At 59.3% G+C, this 27,950-nt stretch overlaps 2 protein-coding genes across 9 annotated transcripts in view; both read right to left on the bottom strand.

Annotated features, from left to right (window-relative positions):
* Nucleotides 1-1,317: 1,317 nt before the first annotated feature.
* On the bottom strand, nucleotides 1,318-19,723 carry PIK3R2 (phosphoinositide-3-kinase regulatory subunit 2). 2 transcript variants are annotated; one of them, XM_069878032.1, is made up of 16 exons: nucleotides 19,570-19,723; nucleotides 11,702-12,416; nucleotides 8,091-8,183; nucleotides 7,553-7,615; nucleotides 6,077-6,208; nucleotides 5,686-5,887; nucleotides 5,300-5,385; nucleotides 4,918-5,023; nucleotides 4,714-4,812; nucleotides 4,378-4,558; nucleotides 4,086-4,211; nucleotides 3,664-3,806; nucleotides 3,315-3,491; nucleotides 2,957-3,028; nucleotides 2,579-2,749; nucleotides 1,318-2,345 (listed from the first exon to the last, which is right to left on the bottom strand). In XM_069878032.1, exons 2-16 carry the CDS (start codon nucleotides 12,039-12,041, stop codon nucleotides 2,153-2,155), a joined length of 2,184 nt encoding a protein of 727 aa, XP_069734133.1. In that variant the 5' UTR covers nucleotides 12,042-12,416; nucleotides 19,570-19,723; the 3' UTR covers nucleotides 1,318-2,152. The 2 variants fall into 2 exon arrangements, with proteins under 2 accessions (XP_069734133.1, XP_069734134.1); XM_069878033.1 differs by lacking the exon at nucleotides 19,570-19,723 and adding an exon at nucleotides 15,780-16,184.
* Nucleotides 19,724-20,671: 948 nt separating this feature from the next.
* Nucleotides 20,672-27,950, bottom strand: part of MAST3 (microtubule associated serine/threonine kinase 3) — a 31,028-nt gene continuing 23,749 nt past the window's right edge. For all 7 annotated transcript variants that reach the window (XM_069877984.1, XM_069877981.1, XM_069877978.1 and 4 more), the window contains 12 exons: nucleotides 27,767-27,932; nucleotides 27,089-27,190; nucleotides 26,469-26,591; nucleotides 26,065-26,174; nucleotides 25,780-25,925; nucleotides 25,271-25,503; nucleotides 24,960-25,160; nucleotides 24,650-24,876; nucleotides 24,421-24,543; nucleotides 24,163-24,299; nucleotides 23,842-24,023; nucleotides 20,672-23,469 (listed from right to left, as the gene is read on the bottom strand). In XM_069877984.1, the coding sequence (XP_069734085.1) occupies nucleotides 22,445-23,469; nucleotides 23,842-24,023; nucleotides 24,163-24,299; nucleotides 24,421-24,543; nucleotides 24,650-24,876; nucleotides 24,960-25,160; nucleotides 25,271-25,503; nucleotides 25,780-25,925; nucleotides 26,065-26,174; nucleotides 26,469-26,591; nucleotides 27,089-27,190; nucleotides 27,767-27,932 (2,775 nt within the window). In that variant the 3' untranslated portion in view covers nucleotides 20,672-22,444. The remainder of the gene's footprint in view (nucleotides 23,470-23,841; nucleotides 24,024-24,162; nucleotides 24,300-24,420; nucleotides 24,544-24,649; nucleotides 24,877-24,959; nucleotides 25,161-25,270; nucleotides 25,504-25,779; nucleotides 25,926-26,064; nucleotides 26,175-26,468; nucleotides 26,592-27,088; nucleotides 27,191-27,766; nucleotides 27,933-27,950) is intronic.

Raw genomic sequence — 27,950 nt, 5'->3', positions numbered from 1 at the left:
GCATGAGCTGGGATCAACCCAGGACCGTCCCCGAGCTCAAATTGGGGTCGGAGTGGGACTCAGCCCCTGTGGGGCGAGTGGCTGCAGGATCCCACCTGCCTGCAGCCCATCCCGTGGCGCAGGGATGTGCTGGAAGCGCTGGGATGAGCTCAGGACCAGGGGCAGGACCAGCACGGAGTCCCTGTGCTGAAAAGGCAGTGTGGGAGTCTGGCAGAAAGCTCCAGGGTGCCGGCACGTCCAGAGAGGGCTCTGAGCACCAGGCCTCCCTGCCCTCATCACTCCTGCATCTCAGCCCACACTATTCCCTTAATTTCCCCTGACAGCTTTTCCCAAGCGACCCCCAGAGCCAAACGCAGCCTCTCGCCGGCTGTGCGCCCCACATCCCCCGATCCATCGCCTGCTCCGACGGGTCAGGGGCGGCACGGCTGCCCCGTGTCCTCAGAGAGCCAAACACCCACAAACCAGAACCAAAAAACAGGGTGAAGAGCCTGGGGAGGGCATGCAGAGCAGGAGCCGGGGCTGTACAGGCATAGGAGAGCTGCCGCAAGCAATGGGAACGGGATATTTGCTCCAGCGACCTGCAAAAGGATCCAAGGAGCAGCTCCAAGCAAGGCGAGGTGACCAGGGGAGGAGGGACGGCGTGGTGCTGATGGGATGGAGAGGACAGGGTGCAGAGCGCGAGCACACGGCACCCACAGATCCAGCGGAGCCCAAGACACAAAACAGAAGCGGCAAAGCCTACAGCATCCAACAGCCCAAAACCTACAGCATCCAAGAGCCCGTCCTGAGGACGTGGCCTCGGGAAGGGAGAGAGCCTCTTCAGCAAATCAAGAGTACAATTAATGCTTTCTTCGAGCCAGGCGGACAGGTTAACCTAGTAAAGCAAACACGACCGTAGCCTCAACTCTCAGCCCAGCTCCAGCTTTTAAAGCCCTTCCAGGGCCATCTCTGCTGCCCGTGAGCGATGAACTTGGACACAACTCCCCGCCTGCGCCAGCCCCGCAGCACCCTTTGCCCCCATACCGTACACGCGATTCTAAGTGCTTCGCATACGTAGTTCGAGGCATGCATAAACATTTCCATGCGCTACAGCCTTGGGCCCACGGAGACACCGTCCTCCTGCAGCAGAGAGGTCCTTCATTTCGTGCAGGGCTCGTAGCGTGTGTCGGACTCCGGCCCCTCCTGCTTCAGGACCCAAACCTAGAGCCGCCCAGCCGGCTGCTGCCCATGCGCTTGCATCCATGGGGGGACTTCAGCGACCACTGGTGCTCGGGAAGCAGCCGATGAGGAAAAGAGCCGTATTTACAGAGCTACAGCGAGCTTCAATGGGTTACGTTGGCAGAGATTCAACGAAGACAGCCGGAAACAACGAGCTGCGCATCCCACAGATTCTGCCGGGAAAAGCACGGGTACCAACACGGATTTCACAGCTTAGTTGGCACAAAGAAAGGCGAGAGATTCATGGCTAACGGGATCCTCCCTCCCCAGACAGCAACGCTCCAGAGGTGGTTAAGACACTAGGGAACAAGACATTGGGGTGGGGCACGGCCCGGAGCGGAGATCTCAGCTGAGAAGCCCCATGGAGGATGGAGTTTCTCCTTTCTAAATGAGTCTCTGCCCCAAAGAGCAGCACCCCTCGTACCAGACACCACCGCAGCCTGCAGATCGCCAGCAGAAGTGAGAGTGGAGGACACACGCGCTCAGCAGAGCCTCCTCGGCATCCAGGCGGGGAGCCCCTCGCTCGGAGCAGTGCTCGCAACAATGACTGACGCCCCAGCGCGCCGAGGAATGGGGAACCTAGCTCTACCGTGATGCGTAGCGGGGCGGCTCGCCAGCAAGAAGGGGACCTGACCTGTTCATCGGGGAAAAGGAGGGGGCTGCGCTCGCTCACAGCAATTCAATCACAACGGGATCCCACCTCCTAGAGGCTGGAGCCCACCAGGAATCAACAGCCCAGGCTTTCTGCCCCATCAGCCAACACGGGTTTCAGCTACTGACCAAAAGGGACACCAGGAACGGTCACAGACATCTCAGAGGCTCTGGAGGGGCAAGGAGCACAGAGACTCAACTATACAGGGTGCAGGAGTCCAGAGCCAGAAAGCAGCGCCCTGGGGAGAAGCTGAAGGCAGCTGTTGTGTCGTACGGGGGCTGTTCATCTGGCCGGCGGCTGGGAAAGGACCGGGTGGGCCAGCGTGACATTCAGGGAGTCATTGTGCTGCACCAGGGACGTGTGCTTGTAGTGCAAGACCAGGTCCTTGAGGGAGGCGTAGAGGTTGTAGGGTTCAGCGAACCCGTAGCCGGTCGCCGTTTTGTAGATCACGCAGTGCTTGGTGTCACCGTCCACCCTGCCAGGGAGACAAGAGAGCAGGGATCAGCGCCAGGGACTGGGACAGCAGGGCACAAGCAGGTATCACTGAAGCAGCATGAAGATCTGGCCCTGGCAGGAGGAGCCGAGGCAGACAGAGACCTAGGGAAGCCCAGCCTGCCAGCTGACGCCTCTGCGACCCTCCAGCATCTGGGGAGAGAAGGGCAGCGGGAGCACGACCCATGCCGGCCCCATCCCCTTAGGGGTACTCACACCACGGAGCAGGCGTAGCATCCCTTCTGGCTGCTCTCGCGGATCAGGAAGGTGCCGTCCCGCTTGCCACACAGCATCTCTTCTGCCTGCAAGCGATTGATCTTCCCCACGTACCACGTTCGCTCCTCGTGGTGGGGCAGCTCCTCCTCGTCATCCATCATGGAGTATTGGCTGTAAGCGAGATCAGAGAGGGTCAGACCCGCTCGGTTTGGGCTCCCACTGCCAGCTACTGTCCCATTTCCACCAGGGAAGGCGTCCTCCACTCCCCAAGCAGGGCGATGGGCCTGGTCCACGGCCCCGGAGCAGGTAAAACCGGCCTCACAGCCTGCGCCCCTGCCACCCCCAAACCCTCCGCATCGTGCAAGCGGGGACACTCACTCTTCTGTCTCGTTCTTGATGCCCAGCCACTCGTTGATTTTCTTCTGCCGGGCACCCTTCTGCGTCAGCCACCTGGGGGAGGAGAAGCAGAGCTCAGCGCAGGCAGCGTGCCCAGCTGCGGGCTCCAAGCCAGACACGGCTGGCACAGCCATCGGCAGAGGGCAGCAGCAGTCCCCGCTCTGAGGGCCTGCCGTGCCCCGAGGCTGCACGCTGCAGGGCTCCATCCTGCACCCAGAAGCCCACGAGCTGGTCTGACAAGCCCCAAAGCCCTCAAGGAGCCAGCTGGAAGGCTCCAGAGCTGGGCTGGAGGGGCAGCAGGGCCCAATCCCAGCCCTCCGCGGGGGAAGGAGCTACGTACACCAAATACTGGTCTCGCAGTTTGCGCAGCTGCATGAGGTCTGGCTTGAGGCTGTTCATGCGCTTGTCGATCTCCCGGTTCTCTGAGGCTTGTTTCTTCAAGTCCTGCTCCAGCTTCATCTTGCTGTCGTGGATCTCTGTGATGCGAGACTTGAGCTTCTCCGAGTTCATGAGGATCCTGAGAGAAGGAGAGGGGGGTATCGGGCTGTGAGCCTGCCAGCTCCAGCCCACAGCACGCTGCTAGAGAGAGGATCGCGCGGGCCTTGGCTCTACGCTGGGCCAGGATGATCCCTCCAGCCCCCAGAGCCCTTCTCCAGGCAGGGCAGGTCACCATCACCCTCTGTGCTCACCGTTGCACCTCCTTCTCGTTGCCCTCGCGCCGGAAGCGCTCGATGTACTCCTTGCTGCATTTCTCTTGGGTCTGACACTGCTCCTCAAAGATCTTGATTGTCTCATTGAAGGCCTCAATTGCTGTTCTCTTCATCTGCAGCTCCTGAAGAGAAGGGAGGTGAAGGCTGAGAAAGGAGGAGCATTTCCCATTCCCATCCCCTCCTCCTCCCTTCCCAAAGCAGCACCCTCCTCGCTGCAGCCAAACTACCCTCTTCTCCAAAGCACGGTCTCTGGGGAGTCTCCTCAAGCCCAGCAGCTGATAAATAGGGCAGTGGGTGCCTGCTCTCTGCTCTCTGTGCAGAGCAGGGTGGCTGCCAGCGATCAGGAACGTCAGGACAGCCAGTGGGGCTTTGTTCCCACAGGGCAGGCGGCAGTCGCGTACCTGGGAAGTGCGTGTGTACTCCTCATAGAGCAGGTCGTACTCCCAGCTCTTGTCCTGGTACTGCTGGTGATAGACCTTCAGCTGCTCCCCAACGGCTTCCACGCTGTCCTCTTTCACCACTTGGTCCTGCCGTACGCAGAGTGTTGATCAGGACCTGCTCCTGTCCCCCAGCAGCCCCTCTGCAAGGCCACCAACCCCACCAGTCCCGCAGGTGTGACCCCACCACGTCCCAGCACAGTCAGAGGACACAGGGATGGACAAGCCAGTTGTGTCCCTGCAGCACAGGCCTCACCTGCTGGTACTTGGAGATGGGGTAGAGCAGCCTGGTGTCCAGCTTGGCATTGTACTGAGCGAGCGACTCGTGCCGGTAATGGGTGATGAGCTCCACCACCGAGCCGAACGTCAGGGGCTCCGAGAAGCCGTATTTCCCCTCCCGATGGAAGATCTTGATCAGCTTGTTGTTGCCTCCCTTCCTGTAGCAGGGAGGGGAGAGGGAACTTACCACCGTGCCAGCACCCCCCATCACCCTCGTGCCAGCGTGACGCCCGGTGTCCAGGCAGCTGCAATCACTGGTACCAGCAGCAGCTCCCCAGAGCAGCAGAGGCTCCCAGTGGACCCCGGTGCCTACCTAAGCGTCAGCGTGTATTCCCCCTGGATCTTGCTGGAGGCGTCGCGCACCAAGAAGGTACCGTCTGGCGTGTCCCGCAGCTTCTCGTTCACCTCCTCCCTGCAAAGAACATGATTGTGATGGTTCACAACGTGCAGCCAGAGCTCCCCTAGATACCTCGATGGACGGGGCGCCCAGGACACGAGCTGCCAGCCACCCCCTTACCGAGAAATGTCACCCCAGTACCACTCGGCGTCCTGCAAGGGCACGCTGTTCCCGTTGGCCAAGCTGGCCGCGCTGGGCTTTGGCTTAGGTGGTTTTGGAGGCAAGGCTGTAAGAGAAGGAGGGTTGAAGCAGGGTGAGCCCAGGTCCCAGCTCCTCACGGGTGATTCCTCAGAGCACCGAGGATGCTTCTCTGTCCTGGGAAAAGCCTGCTTGTGCCAGGAGCTGCTCCAGGCACATCTAGAGCAGCAGACGAGCACCTCAAACCGGCCTCCAGGCACGGCTGGGCTACAGAAAACACCCCTGGCAACCTGCTCGCAGGGGTACAGACTCCATATCCACGGAGCACGCACGCCTTAGGCCCAAAGAAGGGGCATCTCAGTACCTGGAGGCAACTGTTCCGGCTCCAACTCCTTCGTCTGCAGAAGTATCTCCAGAAACAGCACGGAGAAGTCAGGGCTCAGCTCTGGGCTGCAGGGAGAGAGAGGCCAAGATCAGTGGTTGTCGGGGAGAACTTGGCATTGCTTCCATGCCCTCTGGGGTTGGCTGGTTTGTCCCAGAGCACAGCCTGGCTGCCAGGTCCCAGGCTGACACCGACGCAAAGCCCCTGCCCTGGCTTTGAATCCCACCTCTGCGTGCTGCCAGCCGTTTAATCCCGTGTGCCACAAGGCAGGGGCTGCGGGCAGGCCTGCTGTTCCAGGCTGGACTCTGGCCTAGCAGGCACAGCCGCTGATATTGGGTACACGGCTGGAAACAGAGCGCCTCACGTACCTGGCGCCAGGCAGCCGGAGGAGCAGTGGGCCGAAGATCTCTCCCAGGGCCCGAGGGTGGAGGTTGTTGCTCTCTGCCTGCTGCGATACCTTCCCCAGATGCCGGAGCAGGAACTGCAGGGTGAGCGTGTTCTGGAGCGGGACTGCAGGTGACTCCAGGGCCGGCAGCAGCTGCTTCCGGCAATTCTCCGGCTGAGGATTCTCTGGGGACAGAACAAGACACGATGGAAGGGCTGGGAGAGGCAGCACCGCTCTCCACACTGGCTCCATCACAGTGTGAGAGCGCTGTCGGCAGCGGGGGCCGTGTGCCAGGCCCCCTTAGGGACACAACTTATTTTAATCCCCCAAACGGGTCTGTCCCACTCCCAAGCAAGGGCAGGGGAAGTCCTTACCCTGCAGGATACGAAGGATCTCTCCATGCACGGACACCGGCACCACAGGGGAGGGCAGGTCCTGCAGGTAGCCTCGCAGCGCCTCGCCCAGGGAATGCACGTCAAAGGGCTCCAGGTCACCCAGCGTCCAGTCTGCCAGGGCAAAGACACCTTGTGGGGGGTGGGCACAGCACCAGGCAGCTCCGGCGCTGCCAGCGCCCTTCGCAGAGACGAGCGCACATCAGCTGCACCCCAGAAATAAGGTGGTTCTGGGAGCCATCCCCTGGGAGGGGGCTGACTTCAGCTCTGGAGTCCCCAGCACAGGAAGGACACGGAGCTGTTGGAGAGACTCCAGAGGAGGCCACGGAAACTATCCAAGGGCTGGAGAACCTCCCGTACTAGGACAGGCTGGGAGAGTTGGGGTTGTTCAGCCTGGAGAAGAGAAGGCTGCAGGGAGACCTTAGAGCAGCTTCCAGTATGGAAAGGGGCTGCAGGAAAGCTGGGGAGGGGCTTTTGATCAGGGAGGGCAGGGAGAGGACAACGAGGAATCGTGGTGAGCTGAAAGCGGGGAGGTTTAGATGAGATCTTAGGGAGAAATGTTTTGCTGTGAGGGTGGGGAGGCCCTGGCCTAGGTTGCCCAGAGCTGCCCCATCCCTGGAGGGGTTCAAGGCCAGGCTGGATGGGGCTTGGAGCCCCTGATCTAGTGGGAGATGTCCCTGCCCGTGGCAGGGGGAGGAACTGGATGGGCTTTAAGGTCCCTTCCAAACAAACCGATTCTCTGATTCTACGATTTTGGGTGCCCCAGGCCCTGCTGCAGGAATCCTGGGCACGCACGACTCTGGTCAGAGTCTTGCTCCCTTTCAGTGCGGGGACAGAATGAGCTGGGCAGTCACACACCAAACCTAACGGGGAAAATGTCTCCCTCAAACCGTGCGGTCCCGTGAAGGCATAAATGCTGCCCTGAAAGCAGAACTAACAGCACCACGTAGTTGGGGTTTGCAAGAACATCTGTGGAAGGGGACAAGCCAGCGCGCTGCTGGATGAGGCCCAAGCCCAGCCGAGAGGCAGACAACTCCGAAGGCTCCCGGCAGAGACAGGAGCCGCCGGCACGGTGGAGCCAAGGCTCCAGCCACCAAGCTGAGCTGAAAGATCCTCCCCTGCTTATTAGTGGTGTGACAGAGCCAGAGGAGCCCCCGCCAGCCTGTCAGCAGAGCACCCCAAGAGCGGGGCACCCCAAAGAGAGAAGCACAGGGGTTGGCTTGTTGGCCTGCAAGTCTCTGCTCCAGCAGGAATGCCCCCCTCTCTCATCCCTTCCACACGAAAGGGGGATGTGTTGAGACAGGGACGGCCCAGCCCCGCAGGCAGCATGCCGGGAGTCAGGAACTGCCTAGGACAGGCGAGCCTGGCCTGGATTGCATTACTGCTGGCGCTGTCACATCCACTAATCTCCTCCATCTGAGCCGATTCGCCTCCTCACCACACGGAGCTGGTTCTTACCGGTTCTCAGCGCTTGCCTCAGTTCGGAGCCAGATGTCCTGTACAACATCTCGCTGTCTAACCCTGCGGAAGCAAAGACGCTGCTGTGAGTTGTGAGCTGCACAGCTCCCAGCGCACTCACCGTTTCAGTGCCAGCCCCGCAACCGTGTGCTGGATGGGCAAGGGCTGTGACACGGCAAACCAGGCCTGGAGGAGGTCTAAGCCAACCTCCTGCAGGCACTGCTGCAGCTCCCTTGCTCCCCAGGACACCCCGTTTCTCCACAACGGCACAGATCTGGGCTTGGAACCAATTCCCAAAGCCCTGTGTGCACAGCCAGCGCTCTCACCCCAGAGCTCTGCGCAGGATGGCGCAGTGGGGTGAAGCCTGGCTCTGGGGAACAGCAGCTCAAAATCAGGAAGGAGCAGGAGGGCCCCTCTTGCAGGCATCTCATCCTGTACATCCCATGGAGCTCGGTCCAACGGAAACAGCTTTTAAAGACACCTGCCTCCCCCCTGCCCTCGCTGGGGGGCTCTAGGGGGTACCAGCATCCCCCCTTACCTTTCTTCTCAATGGCCTCCACCAGCTTCACCAGCAACGGCGGCGCGATCTCGGGAGGGCTGAACTGCTCCTGCAGGTCCGGGAGAGGAGACCCTGGGGGAGAGGAAGGGAGAGAAGGTGTCAGCTCCGGGTTAGCCCTCCCTGACGCTCCGCAGTGAGGACAGAGCAGGGCACAAACAACGCCGCTCCCAAGGGCAGCATCCCAAAGCAAGGAAAGCCGTGGCCCCTGCCACACGGCCACAGCCCATGCAAACGATGATCCAGTGGGTCTCTTCCAACCTGATTATTCTATGATTCTATCAAACACCACGCGGAGGCTGCGGGGAAGCTGTGAGCCAGCCCAGAAAGCGGCACAGCACTTGTTGAGCCCAGCCTTGCTCCCCTGATGGGGTGTGCATAGGGGAGTCCCTACTGCTCCCTGCAGAACTGGGGAGGGCGAGCGGATCGCTCCGGGGACCCCAGTGGCCGGGCAGGCAGCGCAGGGGTTACCGGGGCTGCTGGAGCGCAGGCTGGGTTCGGTCCTTGCCCGGCGCAGGGGCCGTGTGGAGCTGGCGCAGGAGCGCGGCCAGGGAGCCTGCTCGCAGTGGTGAGCTGTGATTAATCCAGCGATTCAGACAGAACGCCCTGTCAGCAAATTCCTGCCCTTGATTGCTCGTTTAACATGGAAACCAGCCCTCTGCCTCCCCCTCCTCGCCAGCCCGCGGCCTCCATGCAAGCTGTTCCAGGGCGCGGGCAGCCCGCGGCGCAGAATCGGGGTTGCCCCCCTTCCCGGAGGATCCGCAGCCCCACAGCGGCTGGCATTGCCCTGCCACCTCCAGAAGATCCGGAGGTCCTGGCTGCAGGCACCCCCTGTCCCCTGCGCCGGAGGGTGACGCATGCCCGGGCAGGAGCACACAGGCCCGGCCGCGCGACTGCCAGCGGGAGCCTTGCCGAGGCCTGAGCGATGCCAAGCTCCGTTTCGCTTCCAACTGAGCTCCAGCCGGTGCAGGAGGCTCCTCCGGGTCAATCCACAGCACCGGGCAGACCCTGGGGAGCTCACGGCGGGCGAGGGCTCCGCTCTGGGGAAGGCAAAGCCAAAAAGCTGCTCCCCGTTGCAAAACTCAGCTCTGTTGTCACGGGTCTGAGCCCAGCTCGCCCGGTGTGGTCTCTCCACGAGGCGCAGCAAGCTGGAACTGTGCGCCCGGCCGAGCCTCCTGCCCCCACGGCCTCTCAGGGAAGACAAAGCGGCTCGTGTTGGCGGGGAGCAAACAGGGCAGGCACCCAGCAGCTCCGCAAAGGCCTGCGCTCCCACCAAAGGGAGCACCGGGGCAAGGAGAAGGGGCGCAGCGCGGTGCTGGGCAGCGAGGGGAAGCTGCAGGCAGGCTGCCAGGCTGCCAGCTCCGAGCCTGACCCTTGGGAAGGGCTGAAGGGAGAGTAAATAGCGGGGCTGCCCACGTGGCCCCGCTGGGAATGTGCTGCTTCAGCAGGCAGCAGCCTGCCTTTTTCTATCAGGCAGCCCGTGCCCGAGCCAGCAGCGGCTCCCGAGCCTGCCGGGCCTCGGGGCTGGGCCGCCGCGAACAAGGCCGCTCACAGCACAGCCAGGGCAGCTGCGGAAATGTCTCCCAGCCGCATTTTTCCGCTCGTGTTCTCTGCGGAAGGCAAACACCAGCAGCTCGTAAATCCCCCGGCAGAAAGCGCTGGGTCTCGCTGCTCGGCAGGGCCAGCCCTGCTCGTGGGTCGCGGAACAGCCGTGGCACCGGCCCTGCTCCGCGTGTGACACCAGGGAGCTCCGCGATTCCAGCAACCGGGGAAGAAGGGCAGAGATTCTGCCAGTTCTGAGCTTTGCGGGGTAGCCAGAAGACGCCTCTCACCTCCTGAAGCGCAGACCATCAAGACAGAACACGGGCTTGGCTTAAATACAATCTCTCAGCTGCAAAAATGTGTCTCCCCATGAGGATCCCAGCAGGCTGTGCATCAAACAGCCTTAGGGGTTTGAGTTGCCATCCTGCGCTGTGCCCAGCGGGGAGGCTGGCCAGGGGGACACAGCCAGAGGGGACAAGGACAGGGCTGGCACCCACCTCACGTGGCCTGGCACCCGACCTTTTCCCTGCTCTAATCCTGGGCAGGACGCAGACACGCTGCCTTTTGGGTTCTTTCCCAACTGCGTCTTCCCTGTGTGTCAGGAGCTTTGGCACGTATCTTCTTCCACATCCCAAAGATCCCCACCCCGGCACAGGGCAGCGGCTTTGACCACCCAGACACGCCTCTACCAAGTTCTGCTTGAGAGGAAGACGAGGAAAGAGCCCAGGACGGCATAAATCCAGTCCCCGAGGGAGCGCCGGGCTGATGCAGGCAAGGCCAATGCCTCCACCGCAGAGCATGCCCCAGGCTCCCAAGAGGAGCCGCTTTCTTGGAAAGGCAGGTTGTGAGTGGGATGACTCAGGTCAGCAGCTCTCGCTGCCAACTCAAACGCAGAGCCTGTGCGCGTTCCCACCCCGCAGAGATGTTTCCTGGGGCTGCCCCTCTTGCTCTGAAACCAGGAGCACAGGAGGCAGCTGCGGAGAGAGCCCCGCACCCAGCCCCACCGCCCTGGCTTCGGAGACAGGGACTCCTTTCAGTTCTTCAGGACCTGAGATACTTCACGCAGATGGAAGCATCTGACGGGACAGCCGTGGCTTCCAGGCAGGGAGGGACCGGGAGGACGCAGGCCTGCCAGCCAGGAACATGCTCTGATGCCCATCAAGTCCTGCTGCTGATCCTTCTCCTCCCGTGTGCACCAGCACAAGGTCTTCTGCCAGGCCGTGAGGAAGCAAAGTGCGGCCACCCCCCGTTTGCCATCCTGGAGCACTGGGAGCGGCTGAGCCCCCGCCACGGGGCTGATGTGCGTGGGAGCGAAAATCACAGATAAAAAGAAGGCAGCTGCCACAGCTCCACGGCACGGCAGCTCTCCCAGCTCCCGGGGCGCGTTCGTGCCAAGCGCAGATCCAGCTGGGAGCAGCCGCAGGTGCACGATGGCCCATGCCCTGCGTGAGGGCGGCTGCCCAGCCCCAGCGAGAGCTCCGCGAGCCACGGGCAGGGCCGGGTGCCAGGCAGACAAGCAATTAGCTCCAGTTCTCGGAACTACTCTTTTAGACCCTGGCTTCTCTCCTCTTGCCCAGAGACAAGTAATTGTGTGTCTCAGCGGGGGCTGAGCTCTTGGCAGGGAGTAGTGCCCCAGGCGCTCCAGAGGCAGGGAGGTGGTTGGGAGAGGTCAGGACTTATTCCTAAAGGGAGAGGAGTCGAGCAAAATCCTCAACGGAGCAGGGAGAGGGACCAAGGACCACAGAGGTCCCAGCTGCTCATGGGCCAAAGAGGGAGAAGGGCACTGGAGAGGTAAGAGTGGGACAAGGTTCATCCCATTGTCCCAAGGGCGATAAGCTGGAGGAAGAACGTGCTTTACTCCGGGCCAGGACTGAGCCGGAGCCTACATTTCCCACGCAACTCAACCACATTGCTGCCATCAGGGCAATCCAGTGGTGCCAAGCCAAGGTGAGGGCTTTAACGCTGTCCTGCACAGCCTCTCACACCCCCTCACCTGCCCTGCGCCGGCAGCAGAGGTGTCTCAGAGCAACAAGGTGCACAGCAGGGCTTACCTTGCTCCAGAGCTTCCTGCAGCCGGCAGCCGCTGGCCCCCGGGGTCGCGGGCAGGGGTCTCTGCACGCGGGGGCGGTGGGAAGGAACGGAGATCTTCACAGGCCCCACGTACTCCACGTACGTGCCGGGAAAGTCACCCTTCTGCTTGGTGCGCTCGTTGACGCCCAGGATCCAGCCGATCTGGTTGGGGGTCTGCTCATCCCCATCTTTGAAGCCCAAGGCTTGCAGGGCCCCCTTGCTGACCACCAGGATGTCCCCAGGCAGCAGGTCAATGTCCTCCTCGCGTTCCTTGCGGTAGGGGTAGAGCGCGCGGTACTGGAACCCATCGGTGCTGCCCATCCTCTCTGCTGTGAGGAGAACAGCTCTGAACAACGAGGCAGCCTGATTCGGGTGGGAGAGGAGGGATCTCAGAGGCAGCTCTCCCCCATCAGCACTCTGAACGTCTCTGCAGGAACCAGAACTCCAGGAGCCTGGTCTGGGTGCCCTGACACGTTTAGGTGCAGCCCCTTTTCCTCAGCTTGAAACCACGATTCAGCCAAATTATGGAGCAAAGGGAGAAGGAGACAAACATAATCCAGCACTTGTGAGCGGGCATGCAGCAACGAAACAGGAGATCAGGGTCCACTTCACCAAAGAAGAAGCAGATTTCTTGGAGCACAGGAAGCAAAAACACGGCGCTGTTCCAGCTCTGAACCGTGCGGCATGCTACGTCTCCTGTGAAGAGAAGGTAAGTTGTCACGGCACAGCCAGGCACCTGGAACCCTCTGGAGGCACCAGCATCCAAACCAGGGGTTCAGCTGCGCGGCTGAGAGAGGCAGGACTCGTTTCTCTCCTACCTGCCTGCCGGTGCTGAGCCCTAGGACACCCGAACCCCAATCTGCATTCCCAAAAGCAAGAGAGGAGCCAGCGGCTGCGCACAGGAATGCCACCTCCTCTCTGCTCCAACCAGGCACCAGCTCTGCATCTTAAAGAGGTTCAACTCCTGCTTCTCCAGCCTGCTCTCCTCACAGCACTTATGCAAACAAGAAGACAACAAGTGGGACAAAACGGCCTTTATGTAAGAACTTTTGCATACAGAAAAGGGTGACCCTGCAACCACCAGCTGGAGGCCCTGAATAGGAGCAAAACAAACAGATTTAACCTTTTCTTGTTAAATCGATTCGATTTCACAGTTCACCTTTCCATCTCCCCATGCGATCTCCCCCACAAAGTCATTTTCTGAAGGGAGCTGCCCAAGAACGTAGGTTAACCAAGCTGCCAGCGAGAGGCTTCTGAGCCGCTTTGCTGTTCCCACAGAGCTGCACTTCAAAGCTTTGCTCTGAGCAAAGTACAGTTTTGAACTTTTCTAAAGCGGCAACGGCATCAAGTGCGGGCACGGGTTCTTTTTGCAGAGATTGGAGGTGAGGGGTGTTAAAATAATCTTCAGAAGCCTTCAAGTCTGGTTAGAACTGCTATTGCCTTTCAGCTATTCAGAGAGAAATGGAAGAATACGCTGCCTGCCCTGCCCAGAAATCCACCAAGCAGCACAGACCTGGGTTCTAACTTGTTGTGGAAGGGATGGATGAGCCAGGGCATTCCCACCAGCCGGGCACGTCCTCTTTTCCCATCCTCTCCCGGCCGCACAGGCCAGTTTTCCACCTCCCCCAGACAAATCCCAGCGCTCCGGTTCCTGCAGCCACAGCGTGCGGCTGAGGACTGGACCTACGAGGCACCGGGGCAGCCAGGAACCAGCCTTCCCAGGGACACCCTGGGCTGCTGGAATGCTGCAGCTCCTATTAATGGCTTGAGCTGTTTTGGCCCCAAAACCACCAAACCCGGCTCCAACTCTGGAGTCTCATCTGAAAACTATTAGCGAGCAGGAAGGCGCTTCTAGGGCTGCCGGAGCCTCCGCCGAGGGAGGCGAGGAGGCAAAGGGAGCCAGGGCAGCCTTCCCGGTGGGGTCAATGCACAACCAAGCCCGTCACGAAGCCAAAGCTGCTCCGACCGCTGGCTGGACTCTGCAAGAGGCATTAATGTTGGTGAGCTGCACGACTTCAAAATAACCCTTTCAGGCCAGCGAGACGTTACAGTTCACAGCAGTTACAAGCCCTCCCTTCAGAGAATGGTGTCAGTTGGAAAAGACCTTTAAGATCATCGAGTCCAACCATTGATCCAAGCACCAGACGACATCTACTTGTCTCTCAAACCCCTCCAGGGATAGGGACTCAACCACTTCCCTGGGCAGCCTCTGCCAATGCTTGACAACACTTTCAGTAAAGAAATTCTTCCTGTTATCAAAGCCTTGGTGCATCTTGAGGCTATTTCCCCTTGCCCTGTCACTCACTACCAGGGAGAAGAGACCAACCTCCACCTCACTATAACCTCCTTTCAGGCAGCTGTAGACAGTCATGAGGCCTCCCCTCAGCCTCCTTTTCTCCAGCCTAAACAATCCCAGCTCCCTCAGCCGCTCCTCACAAGGCTTGTGCTCTAAACCTTTCACCAGCTCCGTTCCCCTTCTCCAGATGCGCCCCAGCCCCTCAATGTCCTCCTTGCAGCGAGGGGCCCAAAATCAAACCCAAGATTCAAGGTGCAGCCTCACCAGCGCCGAGAACAGGGGAAGGATCACTTCCCTAGTCCTGGCCACATTACTCCTGATGCAGTCCAAGATGCCACTGGCTTTCTTGGCCACTGCTGGCTCATGTTCAGCGGAATATGAGCTGCACATGCTACCACCCCTGTGTGCTTCCTGAAAGCCGGAGACGGGTGAGAGACCCTGGAGAGGAGCCGGCTCCCCCTCTCCAGAGCCGGGCGTTCCAGCCCAGCACTGCGCTGCAGACTCCTTCCCTCGACAAAGAAGAAAGGCACGGAGAGGCCGTGGCACACAAAACCTGCGCAGCAGCCAAGGCCTGAGCCCGGGCAAGCGTCCCAGCTGGGATGTCTTTGCCATGAATGAGCAGGAGCTGCCCTCGGGGAGGTAGGACACTTTGCAGTCAGGCTCCGGCAGGTTGGGAACAGGATTCAGCCTGATCTGGGCTGCTGGAGAGCTGCTCCGGAGCTCCAGGAGCAACACCAGGCTGCAGGAATAACGGAGAGAAGCTGGGAACGGGGGGTGTTCGAGGGAGAAGCAGCTCATCCCAGCACAGCCGCTGCGCAAGCTCCCACCACGCCGGGACGGCAGCCGCAGGGAGCTTGCAATGAAGCCCACATTTCCCCAATCCAACTGGCCCAAGCCAGGAAAATATTACTTCATAATCCAGAGAATAAAGAGAGATTTATGACCAGGCTCATTGCCTGCCCCTCACTCCTCTGAACGCTGTGTGTCAGGGTCTGACGGGGCCGGGGCACTGTCTGCCAGGGGCACGAGTGGCTGTTGTTGCTGGGAGAGGCACCAGCAGCTCCCACTCCTCCCAGAGCGAACAGACCCTGTCATGCACCCAGAGGCAGCAGAGCCCAAACCCAGCGGGGCCGATGCTCCCTGCAGGCACTTTCCCGGCTACCACCCGCAGATTCCAGCCCCGATTCCAGGCTCCTCACACAAGCCGATGCAGCCGAAGAGGCTGGAAGGACAAAACGCGCAGCCCTGGCAAACTTGTTCAGTAGCTTTTAAAAGCAGAACCTGCATGGAGGGGTGGGAAGAGGCAAGGGTTGCTTTGAGTCCCTCCAAAGAGCAGGTCCCGCAGCTCCTGCTCCGTCAGCTCCTTCCAGCCTCCTTCCCTGTGGTGGGAACACAGAGACGTGGCTCTGTGCCACCCTGCTCTCCACAGCCCAGCAGGTCACCGGGCACGGGAAATGATACAGGTAAATCAGAGCCAGCCTGGTGCTGGAGCAGCCTCACCTGCCTTCCCCTGCGCTCAGAGGGATCGAGTGCAAGTGAGAAATTGTGAACGCAAGTGAGGAGGCCCCCGGGAAACCCAAATCCACAAGGTCAATGCCAGCACCATCCTCTCCTCTTGTCCTCCACCCCACCAGGGACCCAGCGAGCAGCTCCCCACGCCGAGCAGCTCCCCACGCCGAGCAGCTCCCCACGCCGAGCAGCTCCCCACGCCGAGCTGCGCGTGCGGGATGGAAGCCACCAGTCAGGAAAGTCCTGCACCTCACCAAGAGCAGCCGAGCAGATCGCTGTGTCCTTGGGAAGAGGGTCCGCATGCTTCCCCAAGTCCTCCCACAGCTCTGCGGAGGGAAGGCGAGTTGGGAAAGGCAGCGCTGCAGCCCGGGACAGGCACGAGCGTGTTGGCTGGAAGAACACCTCGGAGCCGGCGCTCTGCGTGCACAGGAGAGAGGGAGCAGCTTGCCAAAAGATTTCGGCTGGGCTCGGCTCCAGGTTTGCTCAGCTCTCGGAGAGGAACCTCGTGTGTCCGTGCTGGCGAGCACTTGCTTAGGCGGCTCTGCAAATCCCATGCATCAGACATCTAAATACCTTTGGTAAATCTATCTCGGCACCCAGAAACAATCCCTCGATTCATTAACCGCTGTCAATACTTTCTTTGTTTAATACATTGGTTTGAAACAAAAAACACATTACGAGTCTTTTTGTGTGTGCCCAGCGCATAAATAAAACCATCTTAACATTTCTAATTTGATTCCTGCGCTTTTTAACCCACTTCCAAGCGCAGTTCAAAGCACGGCTTGACTCGAAGGGTTACTTTCCCTACAGCAGGGCAGGAGAATGTATAAAAGTATTCAAAAGCAGAATAAGCTCGCGACAATCTACACAGCTCAAAGCTCCCCAAGTCACAGCAGATCCTCAGCGAGGAAAAATCCACCAAATCCCATTTTGAACTGTAAAACGCGACACATTAATGGATTACAAACAATGAAACAAACCTTGCCTTTAACAAAAGGAGAAAACAGGACAAAGGAACTAGGGATGGGAATGAAAATGGACGTGGAGCCGCCTGTGCATCGTGCCCTCTTACGACAGCAGCTGCTGCGTCGAGTCTTTCTGAACTATGCAGCTCTCTTGGCTCCACGTCCCAGCCAAGCGGCAGAAGCCGACGGTGGCTACCATGCCGTGGGACGTGCTGCGTCCACAGGCTCCCAACCCATCATGGCATATTTTGCTTTTATTAAGCCCAAGGAAGTGAAGGAATATCTGAAACCTTTCCCTGAAAGACTAAATGTGATGGTTAGCAAGGACCCAAGGAGCCTGATAAATCTCAGCCTCGGGATGATAGATACCTTCCTCACTTCTGAGAAGCACCTGAAGTCCCACCGACCTCCTCATGCAAGACTGGACAGACTGAGCGTCACAGACCTACTCCAAGACTTCTCCTGGCATTGGATGGTCTTGCTTCAGTTGAAATCCATCCTGTCTAAGCCACCACAGGGACCTTCTCCTCCCTGTTTTAACTCAGCCAGAGACTTTTCCGTGCCTGCACCAAGCAGCGAAGGACCAAGAACCCTGCAGCAGCTGCATCCCTTCGCTCCAAGCTCCCTCTGCACCAGCCCCAAAGCACTGAGAACACTCTATTTCCATTTTAGGAGCACTCACAGGACAGGGTTCAAGGGATTTTTTTTCTTTCTTTCTTTCTCTTTTCGTTTTTCAGAAACAAACCCAGAAGCTGCGTTTTGGCCACTTCCTTCAAAAATTACAGGCTGAAAAAAACCTGCCTACGTGAAAAAAATCCAACTGCTCTTGCTTAGAATCACATTCCCTGGGGTGTTTGGACTTTATATGATGATTTATTAGCAGCTCTGTGCAGTGCAGCACTCACATGAAGGAACCTACAAGGCGAGAAGCAACCACGTTAGCAGGCTAACACTATTTGAGTATTGGTTAAGAGAGGCGAGACCTTGAGAAATCCACTGTCCCTTCCTCTGTTTGCTTTTTATCTTCCATGACTCGGTTACTTTAGCTCCAAGCCAAGGCTCCAGATATTCCCAGTGGAATTAAAAGAGCCCTCGATATTATAAATATTCTTTTTCATTGTAAACACAGCCCAGCACTCAGAGCAAAGCTCTTGGCGCTCTGACATGGCTCCAAACCGGCTCCGCAAACCACTCTGCTCCTTGATGCATTCCAGCTGAGCCGCGGTTTCTCTCCCAACCCAGAGCTTTTGTCCAGCGAGACCCAACTGCGGGCAGAAAGGATTTTCCCATGTGCTTAAAAACCTCATTCTAGGGAGCTAAAACTTGAGGGTTCGAGGCAGCGATCCCCTTCCAGAGGGCCAAAGCCTCGCCGTGAACCGCACGGGTGGATCGAAGCACCATTTGCCCACGTCAGAAAGAAGAGTCACCAAAGAAACCGACCCATCGCTCGGACTTTCCCACATCACGGAGGAGCCGATGAGAGAAGCCGAGGCCGGCCCAGCCTCGGGGACACGCCAGCCCTTGGCGCGTTACCGGCGGGCGGGGGAATGGCCAGGAAAGCAGTGATTTAGGCTATATTTACTCAGCTGCCTCCATTCTCTGCTCTCACAGAGAAAGTCACAGGGCCAGTTCCCCAGCGGCTCCAAGAGCTGCTCGGGAAAGAACAGGCTGGCGTGAATGGGGAGGAGAGGCAGCCATTCCCCTGCCACGCCAGGTGCCGACAGGCACCGCGCCGGTGCCACTCTGGCTCTCGCCGAGCTCCTTTCAGACAGGTTTCCCCAGCTTTTATTTCCCACTGAACACACTCAGTTTGGGAGCCTCCTCTTCGAGGAGATGAGAAACGTTCCCAGCATTAGGAAGGACGCAGCGCACAAACCTGACCGGGGAGAGCCCGGCTGGCCACCGTCCCACAGCTGGGGGCAACCGTGGCTACAGCCAGCAGAGCCATGGCCACTTTGGGCTTTGGGGGCAACTGTGGCTACAGCCAGCAGAGCCACAGCCACCCTGGGGCTCTGGGGGCAACTGTGGCTACAGCCAGCAGAGCCACAGCCACCTTGGGCTTTGGGGGCAACTGTGGCTACAGCCAGCAGAGCCATGGCCACCTTGGGCTTTGGGGGCAACTGTGGCTACAGCCAGCAGAGCCATGGCCACCTTGGGCTTTGGGGGCAACTGTGGCTACAGCCAGCAAAGCCTCGGCCACCTTGGGCCAGGCTCCAGGACATCCAGAGGGACACATGTACCCTTGGGCCATCTGTCCCCAGCCTGGGGGGGTCAGGGATGCAAAGAGGGGACAGGGACAGCCTTGGCACCATGGGAGGAGGCGGGGGGGGCACAGGGACAGCACTGGCACAGTGAGGTAGTGGGGGACACATGGACAGCCCTGAGAAAGGAGGGGGGCGGGCACAGGGACAGCCCTGGGAAAGGAGGGGGGGGGCACAGGGACAGCCCTGGGAAAGGAGAGGGGGGAGCACAGGGAGAGCCCTGGAAAAGGGGGGGGGGGGGGCACAGGGAAAGCCCTGGGAAAGGAGAGGGGGGAGCACAGGGAGAGCCCTGGGAAAGGGGGGGGGGCGGCACAGGGAGAGCCCTGGGAAAGGAGTTGGGGGGGCACAGGGATAGCCCTGGGAAAGGAGTTGGGGGGGCACAGGGATAGCCCTGGGAAAGGAGTTGGGGGGGCACAGGGAGAGCCCTGGGAAAGGAGTTGGGGGGGCACAGGGAGAGCCCTGGGAAAGGGGGGGGGGCACAGGGAGAGCCCTGGGAAAGGAGTTGGGGGGGCACAGGGAGAGCCCTGGGAAAGGAGAGGGGGGGGCACAGGGACAGCCCTGGCAAAGGAAGGGGGGGGCACAGGGACAGCCCTGGGAAAGGAGAGGAGGGGGGCACAGGGACAGCCCTGGGAAAAGGGGTGGATGACGACGACCCCAGGCCAGCCCTGGAAGTGGGGGGGGTGGGGGGACACACACACGACAGGGGCAGCTCTAGCAATGCGGGGGGGAGCACAGGGCCAGTCCCAGTGCTGCCCTCCGGTTTGGGGACCCAGCCTCCGCCTCACGCCGCGCGGGTCCCGGTCCCGACCCCGTCCCACCTCTCCGCCGGCCGCCTCCGCTCGGCTCCAGCCCGCTCCTGCCTCTCCGCCCGGCGGCAGCCTGGGAAGGGGCCCGAGCGCCGCCGGAACCGCCCGAGCCCGCCCCGGAAACAGCCGAGCGGCGGCGGAGGGACACGAACCCTCCCCGGAAACAGCCGAGTGGTGGCGGAGAGACACGAACCTACCCCGGAAAGAGCCGAGCGGTGGCGGAGAGACACGAACCCTTCCCGGAAAGAGCCGAGCGGTGACGGGGAGACACGAACCCTCCCCGGAAACAGCCGAGCGGTGGCGGCGGCGGCCGGTGCTGCGAGGAGCGCGGTCGCGCCCCCTGGTGGCGGGCGGGGGAAGGGCACCGGGCTCTGCTAGTTGAAGTTTTTAAGAATCACAGAATCACCAGGTTGGAAGAGACCCACCGGATCATGGAGTCCAACCATTCCCATCAATCACTAACCCATGTCCCTCAGCACCTCGTCCACCCGGCCCTTAAACCCCTCCAGGGAAGGGGACTCAACCCCCTCCCTGGGCAGCCTCGGACAGGGACCAATGACCCTTTCCATGAAATATTTCATCCTGATATCAAGCCTGACCCTCCCCTGGTGGAGCTTGAGGCCATTCCCTCTCGTCCTGTCCCCTGTCCCTTGGGAGAAGAGCCCAGCTCCCTCCTCTCCACAACCTCCTTTCAGGGAGTTGGAGAGAGCAATGAGGTCTCCCCTCAGCCTCCTCTTCTCCAGGTTGAACACCCTCCGCTCCGTGTCCATCCCACTTGATTTATAACAATGCTTTGATTGTTGAAGTTTTAAGGTAGCTGTTTTGCTCACAGAAGCACATTTTGCTCGTGATAATAAACATCTGTTGCCTGTGCCTGGCCAAACACGCCAGATAATAAGGATAATAAGAGAAAGAAGAACTCGTTAAGGCCAGGATGAGAGGAAGAAGAATCATCTAGGAGCAGATGTAACCTTGAAGAGATGCCCGAGGTGTCTAAGGGCATGAGCAAGAAGGAAAGTTGAGAAGTTCACTGTGAAGAAGACTGCGAGCCTTCCTCCAGAAGCCCCTGGCCCAAGACCCCCAGAGGACACCTGTGTCAATAAATTTAGGGGAATTATTATAATAGACACACCTGTTCCAGGATATTTAATGAATATACACGCTTTAGTGCAATAAATAGGTGACTTTTCTGTTTCTCAGGGGTGCAAGCTAGGAGGAGAAATCCTTGTAGGCTCCAGTACCTGAAATGAGTCTCCAAGAAAGATGGAAAGGACTATTCATAAAGGCTTGTGCTGATAGGACGAGGGGCAATGGGTGTAAACTGGAGAGGGGCAGATTTAGACTAGACATTAGGTGGTCCCCTTGGCTTTTAAGACATCTTCCATTAAAAAAAAGCTTTTCCCGCTGTATCCCCATCACCGGCGCACGGCTGAGCCCCCCTTCCTGCGGTGCTGGTGGGTAGAAGGTGCCTGATCTCTCCTCCAACCCCTGCTGCCTTCCAGGACCTGAATAAAGCCAGCGAAGACGCGAAGGAAGCTGCTCCAGCTCCTCGTTTCGGGTTAAACGGCACCGGTTTAATGGGGGGAAAAGCGGGATACGGAACCTGGCACAAACCACACACGCACGAAATAGACTCATGGGATCATTAAGGTTGGAAAAGACCTCCAAGATCATCCAGTCCAACACAAAATAACCCAACGCACAGCCGAAAAAGAAATCCGTTGGCTGCTTCGCAGTAGGAGATGCACCCATCGGTGATGCCAGACGGCAGCACGGTCGGCAAACCGGGACAGTCCCCCCAGCACCGCGGCGGCAAACGGTGGTGGGGGAAAAGCCGGCACATGCATTATCAACTGGAAACGTTTACAGCCTAGAAAAGAGTAGAAATGGGAAGGAAAGGCCAGGTTGGGCTGGAGTTGCTTGGATAAAAAGTGATGGGCAAAGAGGGGGTAAAATTCCCGAGTTATAAATTAAGGAGAAGCAGCACAGTCGCTCGCTGGGCTGGGCTGGGGTGGTTAAAAAAAAGAGAAATCATCTCAATCTCCGCTCTTTCAGCTGAAAATTGTTACCAAATATTGGGTTATTATGCCCTGACCAACAAACCCCACAGGATGTGGGGGCAGAGGAAAGCAAGAGCAAAATCTGACCCTAAAAAACGCATTAACGTTCCCATCCAATTGCTGCCCCCGCAGGGAGGGCTCTGCTTTTCCCACCTGGAACTGCTGACGGAGCTGGGTGCTTCCAAAACGCTCCGAATAAAGAAATTAAAACCTTTACATCTGTTATAATGGTTATAAAACAAACCATATGTAAATAAAATCACCCCTCTGTATTCCAGCTCGGACCTCCAGCATCTGGGGGAAGGTTGCTGTGGGTCTGGTTTTAAATATTAAAATTACTCTCCTGATGGGGTGTTGTTTTTAGGAAATTTGGGGTGTTTCCAGCTAAAACTGAAATGAAAGTGAGGAAAAAAGCAAGTGGGGCTTTGCAAGGTTAGGAAACAGGGCGCCATCCAGCTGGGAGGCGCGTGGAAACGCCTGGGAATGCCCCGGTGGGACCCTGCGCCGCACTGTTTAGCTTATAAAAAGTAATAAATTAATTAATGAATATTCGCATCGAGTCCTTTCTATACACAAAGGCTGGGGCCCTGCCGGATGCCGCCGTCAGAGAAGCTCCCGCATCTCTAGAAAAATAGGAGTGTCTTTTGGGAAGTATGAAAAGCCACTGGGGAGGCGAAGTGCCCGGGTGCGGCCAGCCCGGCAAGCGCCAGCGTCCCAAGGGGCTCCGGGGATGTTTGTCTCGTGGATACACGGCACAGGGTGAGGTTTTGGGGACGTGGTGGGACACCATGGGGAGCCTGGACCTGTCCTGGGGGCCAGCGTGGGGCTCAGGTGTGCTTGGCCCTGCTCCACGCGCTGCCTTGGGGTGCTGGGAGCTGAGCGCTCGCCGGCTCTCGGCCCCGTGCCGGTAGCAGCTGTGGTGGTTGCCGGTGGCCAGTTGCCCCCTCCCTGCAGTTCTGGTGCTGCCAGGAGCCGCGGTCCGGCTGCTCGCATCCATACTGCCACGGTGAGATGCTGCTGGCCGGCTGCGTGGCGTTGCCGATGGGGTAGGAGCCCTGGCATTCCCACTCGGCCACCGCTGGCTCCTGCTCATCGCTCTCGGAGCCCTGCACCGCGATCTGCGGGACCGGGCTGGGCTTGGGCTTGGTCTCCACGCCGGCTGGGCCACCACACCGGAGAGCCGCGTCCTGCCCGGCTTCGCTCTTGCCGGTATCTTCGCTTGCCAGCACCGTCTCCGGCTCATCAAAACTCACTTCTTGAACGGCTTCTTGCTTCTTGAAGGAGTCCCGGCGCTCGGAGAGGTTCAAGCGCCGCATGACCACCACCTCTTGGTCCCGGTCGTGCCTCTCGCCAAGGCGGGAGCTGGCAGGGTGATAACCGTGCTCCCCAGGGTACCCTTCGCCCTCCCCGATGGTCTCGCCGTCCATCACAGGCATCTCCAGCCCCAGCTTGCGGCCACCGCCCGTCTTCTTCTCGGCCAGGATGGTGACGATCTCAGCCGACTGGACACGTTTGAGGAGGGGTGAGCGGGGACAGTCGGCGCTGCGGGGCCGGGAGCTCTGCCGGACGATGGTAGGGGGGGACAGGGTCTTTCCCTGGAAGGAATGAGGGGTTTTGGGGTAACCCGGCAGCGGGGACGGGGAGCGCTGGGGAGAAGGAGGGCGCTGGGCAGACGAAGGGGTGCAGGCGAGGGGCGAGGGGGGGATGCTGCTGGTGGATTTGCGACGCCCCACTTTGTAGCGTTGGCCACCCAGTTTGGGCGCCAGCCCGTGCAGGGAGCTGGGGCGCACGTGGCCGGCAGGTGACGTCGGGGTGCTGGAGGAGGGAGACGTGCTCTGCGGGGACACAGCATCTGCCGTACAAAGAGAAAGAGGTCATGGGGGGGACATAAAACCGCCAGGTTGGAAAAGACTCATCGGATCATTGAGTCCAACCATTCCCATCAATCACTAACCCATGACCCTCAGCGCCTCGTCCACCTGTCCCTTAAACCCCTCCAGGGAAGGGGACTCAACCCCCTCCCTGGGAGCCTCTGCCAGTGCCCAATGATCCTTTCCATGAAACATTTGTTCCTAATGTTCAGCCTGACCCTCCCCTGGTGGAGCTTGAGGCCATTCCCTCTCATCCTGTCCCCTGTCCCTCGGGAGAAGTGCCCAGCTCCCTTCTCTCCACCATCCCCACCACGCCCAGAGCCCACATCCGTCCCTGGCGCGCGCTGGGGCACCTGGGGGCAGGTCGGGAGCAGGGCTGCGGCAGGGCGTCGCGGGGCCTGGGGACAGGCTGTGCGTGGGGGACTCCGGGAGGCTCTCACTGGAGGACAGCGAGTGGTGGAGACCCGAGGAGAAGCTGCGGCTGGTGTGCAGGACCGACGACTGCTTGGAGATCTTCTTGAAGAGGGTTTTTCTCCTAGCAGAGACACACAAAGGTGGTGGGGACAGGAAGAACGCCCGCTGGGCCCCCTGGTGTGGTAGAGCCGGAGCAGTCCCCCCAGCTCCAAGGACACCGCAGGGCAAATACCATTTTATCCCATCCTGGTGCTACCCACCTGTCCTGGCCATCCCTTTTCCTGCTCTTCTTACTCCTCCGCGCCATCCTCGTCTTGGAGCTGTTTTTCCGAGCAGGGCCAATTTTAATGGAGGTGTTCTCCAGGGCCGTGGTCCGCAGGGCCACTTTATTCCCACTCTGAGGGATGGAAAACGAATCGCTGTCGTGTGCCAGACCCAAGCACGGGAGCCAGGCTGCTGGCAGAGGCAATGCCAGGGGGCTGCTGGCTTTGGGGACCAGCACAGTGCCCCTCACCCACCTTCAGCAGCAGCTCCACGACGTCCCGGTGAACCAAACCCAGCACGGACTCGCCGTTCACGTGTGTGATGAGATCGCCTGCTCTCAGCCCCGCTTCCTGCGCGGGGCTTCCCTCTTCCACACTCTGCAATCCAAACCACCAAGGTTTTATTCACATACATACCAACCTACATTTCCTCCTGGGCATTTCCAGGTGTCCAAACCCTGCTGGTGCCTCCCAGGCCACGTACCCAGACCATATGGTGGACGGTGTAGACGTCGCTGTCACCCATGTAGACGCGGATGGCTCGCAGGGTGAAGCCGTACTTCTTGCCGGAGCTGTGGATGATTATGGGAGGCCGCAGGCTGGCGATGGCGAGCGATGAGTCTCGGCTTGGGGAAGAGTCGCGGGAAGAGGGGTTGGATGAGAGGGAGTGGGGGGAGATGGGGCTCATGAGGGCGCCGCTGCCGAAGTCGTCTACAAGAAGGAGAAGCCGGCTCAGCCTGGGAAAACCACGGGGCAACCGCCATCCCGCAGGATAAACCACGCGGTACACGGACCTGATGTGATGATGAGGGACAGGGCTGAGACGGAAGCGGATTTGGGGACGCGGCCACCCAGTGAGGTTCTCTGCCTGTCTGCCACATCCTTCTGGCTGCCCAGCCGGCGGCTCTTGCCCGGCTCCAGGCCCCGAGGAGTGGAGTTTTTGGTGCCGGTGCTGTTGCTCCGGAGGCGGATGCGGTTCAGGCTGACAAGATCGGCTGTGCAGAGGAGAGAAAGGGAGAGTTTTGGGACACAGAGAAGCCACTCGCACGGTCCAAGACCCAGCTGCCCCCAGTAAATCCCACAGTGGAGCCTCCAGCCTACACACCGGATAGTGCCGATGGCTTCACCGTGCTGCCAGTCCCCACGTCAGGGTCTCCCAGTACAAACTTGGGTCTCTCTGGCTTGGAGGGTGCCACACAAGGGCTTTCATCCTCTGAGGAGAAGGCAAACTTGGGCATGGTGTCCAGGCTGTAGGTACTGGCCAGTGTGGCGGGGCTGCGGCTTCGCTCATGCCGGGAAGTGTATGGCGTGGAGCTGCAGGATGTCCAGGAGCGGAGCCTGCACGGGAAGAGAAGGAAGGCTCAGGACAACCACAAATGGATGAGTGGGACAACCCTGAGGTGCTGCAGCACCCCTCAACACATCCCACCGATGTGTCTGCAAACCCTCGGTGCCAGCATAAACCCTCAGTCCTCATACAAACTCTTGGTGTCTGGATAAACTCTTGATGCTGGCACAAAACCTTGGTGTTGGCACAACCCCTTGCTGATCGTACAAACCCTCAGTGCCAGCACAAACCCACATGAGCATTGCATCCCCCATCTCACCACGCACCGGGGCTCTGGGCCTGCCAACCGGTTCCTGTCCTCATCTCCTGAATGCCTGTCCCATCGCTCCTCTTTGTCCTCGCTGTGACTTTGATCAGAGGAGGAGAGGCTGAGGTTGGAGTGGGCTGCCAGGAATTCAGAGCTGCTGTAGACCTGAGGAGGAGAAGAGCCGTCAGCAAGAAGAAATTCAGGAATCCAGGCGCTTCGACATTCACCAGGACACCGATGCTCAGCACAACCCTGCCAGCTGAAGCGCCCTTTGTTTCAGATGACGAAGGAAGTGTTGGAGCACCTTGCTGAAGCGATGGGAGCAGGAGGAGAACTGCCCAATCTCCACAGATGATTCCTCATCGTTGGTTTCTTCATCTTCTGAATCCAAGTGGCGGTACCGCTCGGAGCGAGCTGAAAGCAAGAGCAGGGCTGTCACTCATGTCTCATCTGCCAACAGGGCCCCGGCAGGAGCTGCTGGATTATAGCTGACAGCCTGGTCCCAAATCCCAGGAGAACTTTGGGGTGAGAAAGCAAGGTTTTTGGTAAGGCTGAGCAGCCCGCAAACAGGATTGCATCTGTTTTGTGACTTGGGTTGTAAAGCAACCAACTTCATCCAGGAGATTTTCATCTCCTGTGGGAGAATCCAGTGCCCAGCTGGGATAAGGGACTGGCAGAGGGGGAGAAAGGGCATGGGTTTGGCCTCACTGTCAAAGTAGCTGGTGTCATCCTCCGACTCCAGTTGGGGGATGAACTCAGCCTTCTGCCGCAGGAGTCCATTCCAGTCCAGGTGGAGGAAGAAGGAATGGTGCTTCACCTCATGTGCTCCCCCTGCCAGGCACAGAAACCCATAGAATCATAGAATCACCAGGTTGGAAAAGACCCATAGGATCATTAAGTCCAACCATTCCTGTCAAATACTAAACCATGCCCCTCAGCACCTTGTCCACCCGTGCCTTAAACCCCTCCAGGGAAGGGGACTCAACCCCCTCCCTGGGCAGCCTCGGACAGGGACCAATCACCCTTTCTGTAAAAATTTTTATCCTGATGTCAAGCCTGAACTTCCCCTGGTGGAGTTCGAGGCCATTCCCTCTCGATGTCAGGGGCACAGGGCAGGATCCAGGACAGTCCCGCTCCCGGCCTGAACAGCACGGTCATTCCTCCATGGCTTAAACCACGATGGACCGGAGCCCTGTGCTGCCTTCCCAGGATGAACCCTAAGCAGGGACCTCCTCCAGGCACACTTTGGTGTCAGTGCCATACACGTTTGATCTGAATTGGGGTGCCAGGTCCCTCCCCGAGCACTGAGCAGGATCTGCCATGCGTACCGGTGCCCAAGCGCTCGAGGGGACACTGTCGCAGCAACCGCATGATCAAGTCCTGGGCATCTGTGGGAAGAGCCTCGTCCCCTTCCGGCCACATAATTTCATCTGGAAGGAAAAACAAAGAGGAGGTCAGAGTGGCTGGAAGAGCTTGGACAGGATGGGGGCTGGGATGATGTGAGGTCACGGGAGAAGAGAAGGCTCCAAGACCTTAGAGCAGCTTCCAGTAGAGAAAGGGGCTCCAGGAAAGCTGGGGCGGGGGACGCTCCTGATCAGAGAGGGCAGGGATGGGACATGTTTTGAAGCTGAAAGGGGAGATTGAGGTGAGATCTTGGGAAGAAATTGTCTCCTGTGAGGGTGGGGAGACCCTGGTCCAGGTTGCCCAGAGCAGTGGTGGCTGCCCCATTCCTGGAGGGGTTCAAGGCCAGGTTGGATGGGGCTTGGAGCCCCTGATCCAGTGGGAGGCGTCCCTACCCATGGCAGGGGGTGGGACTGGATGGGCTCGGAGGTCCCCAACCATTCTATAACTATACCATCCTCCCAAACTGGGAAATCAAAGCTTGAGGAGCCTCCTTGATGTTCAGCTGAGTACGAAATGAAGGAATGAAGCTGTCCACATGTTAAAGATGAGCCATGACTGCTGGGAAGAGTGAACTGAGGAGAAAAGTTGCCACTGACACTCACCACTGATGACCTGCCCAAAGAGCTCTTCAGGGGTGTCTCCGAAGAAGGGGACACAGCCCACCAGGAACTCATAGAGGATGATGCCCATGGCCCACCAGTCAACGGGCTTCCCATAGCCCTGTATGAGGATGACTTCTGGGGCGATGTACTCTGGAGTGCCACACACCTGCGTGGGAAGCAGCAG

Source organism: Phaenicophaeus curvirostris, chromosome 28 (genome assembly GCF_032191515.1).
Source record: "Phaenicophaeus curvirostris isolate KB17595 chromosome 28, BPBGC_Pcur_1.0, whole genome shotgun sequence".
Taxonomy (NCBI): Eukaryota; Metazoa; Chordata; class Aves; order Cuculiformes; family Cuculidae; genus Phaenicophaeus; species Phaenicophaeus curvirostris.
This window is presented reverse-complemented; position numbering and strand designations above follow the sequence as displayed.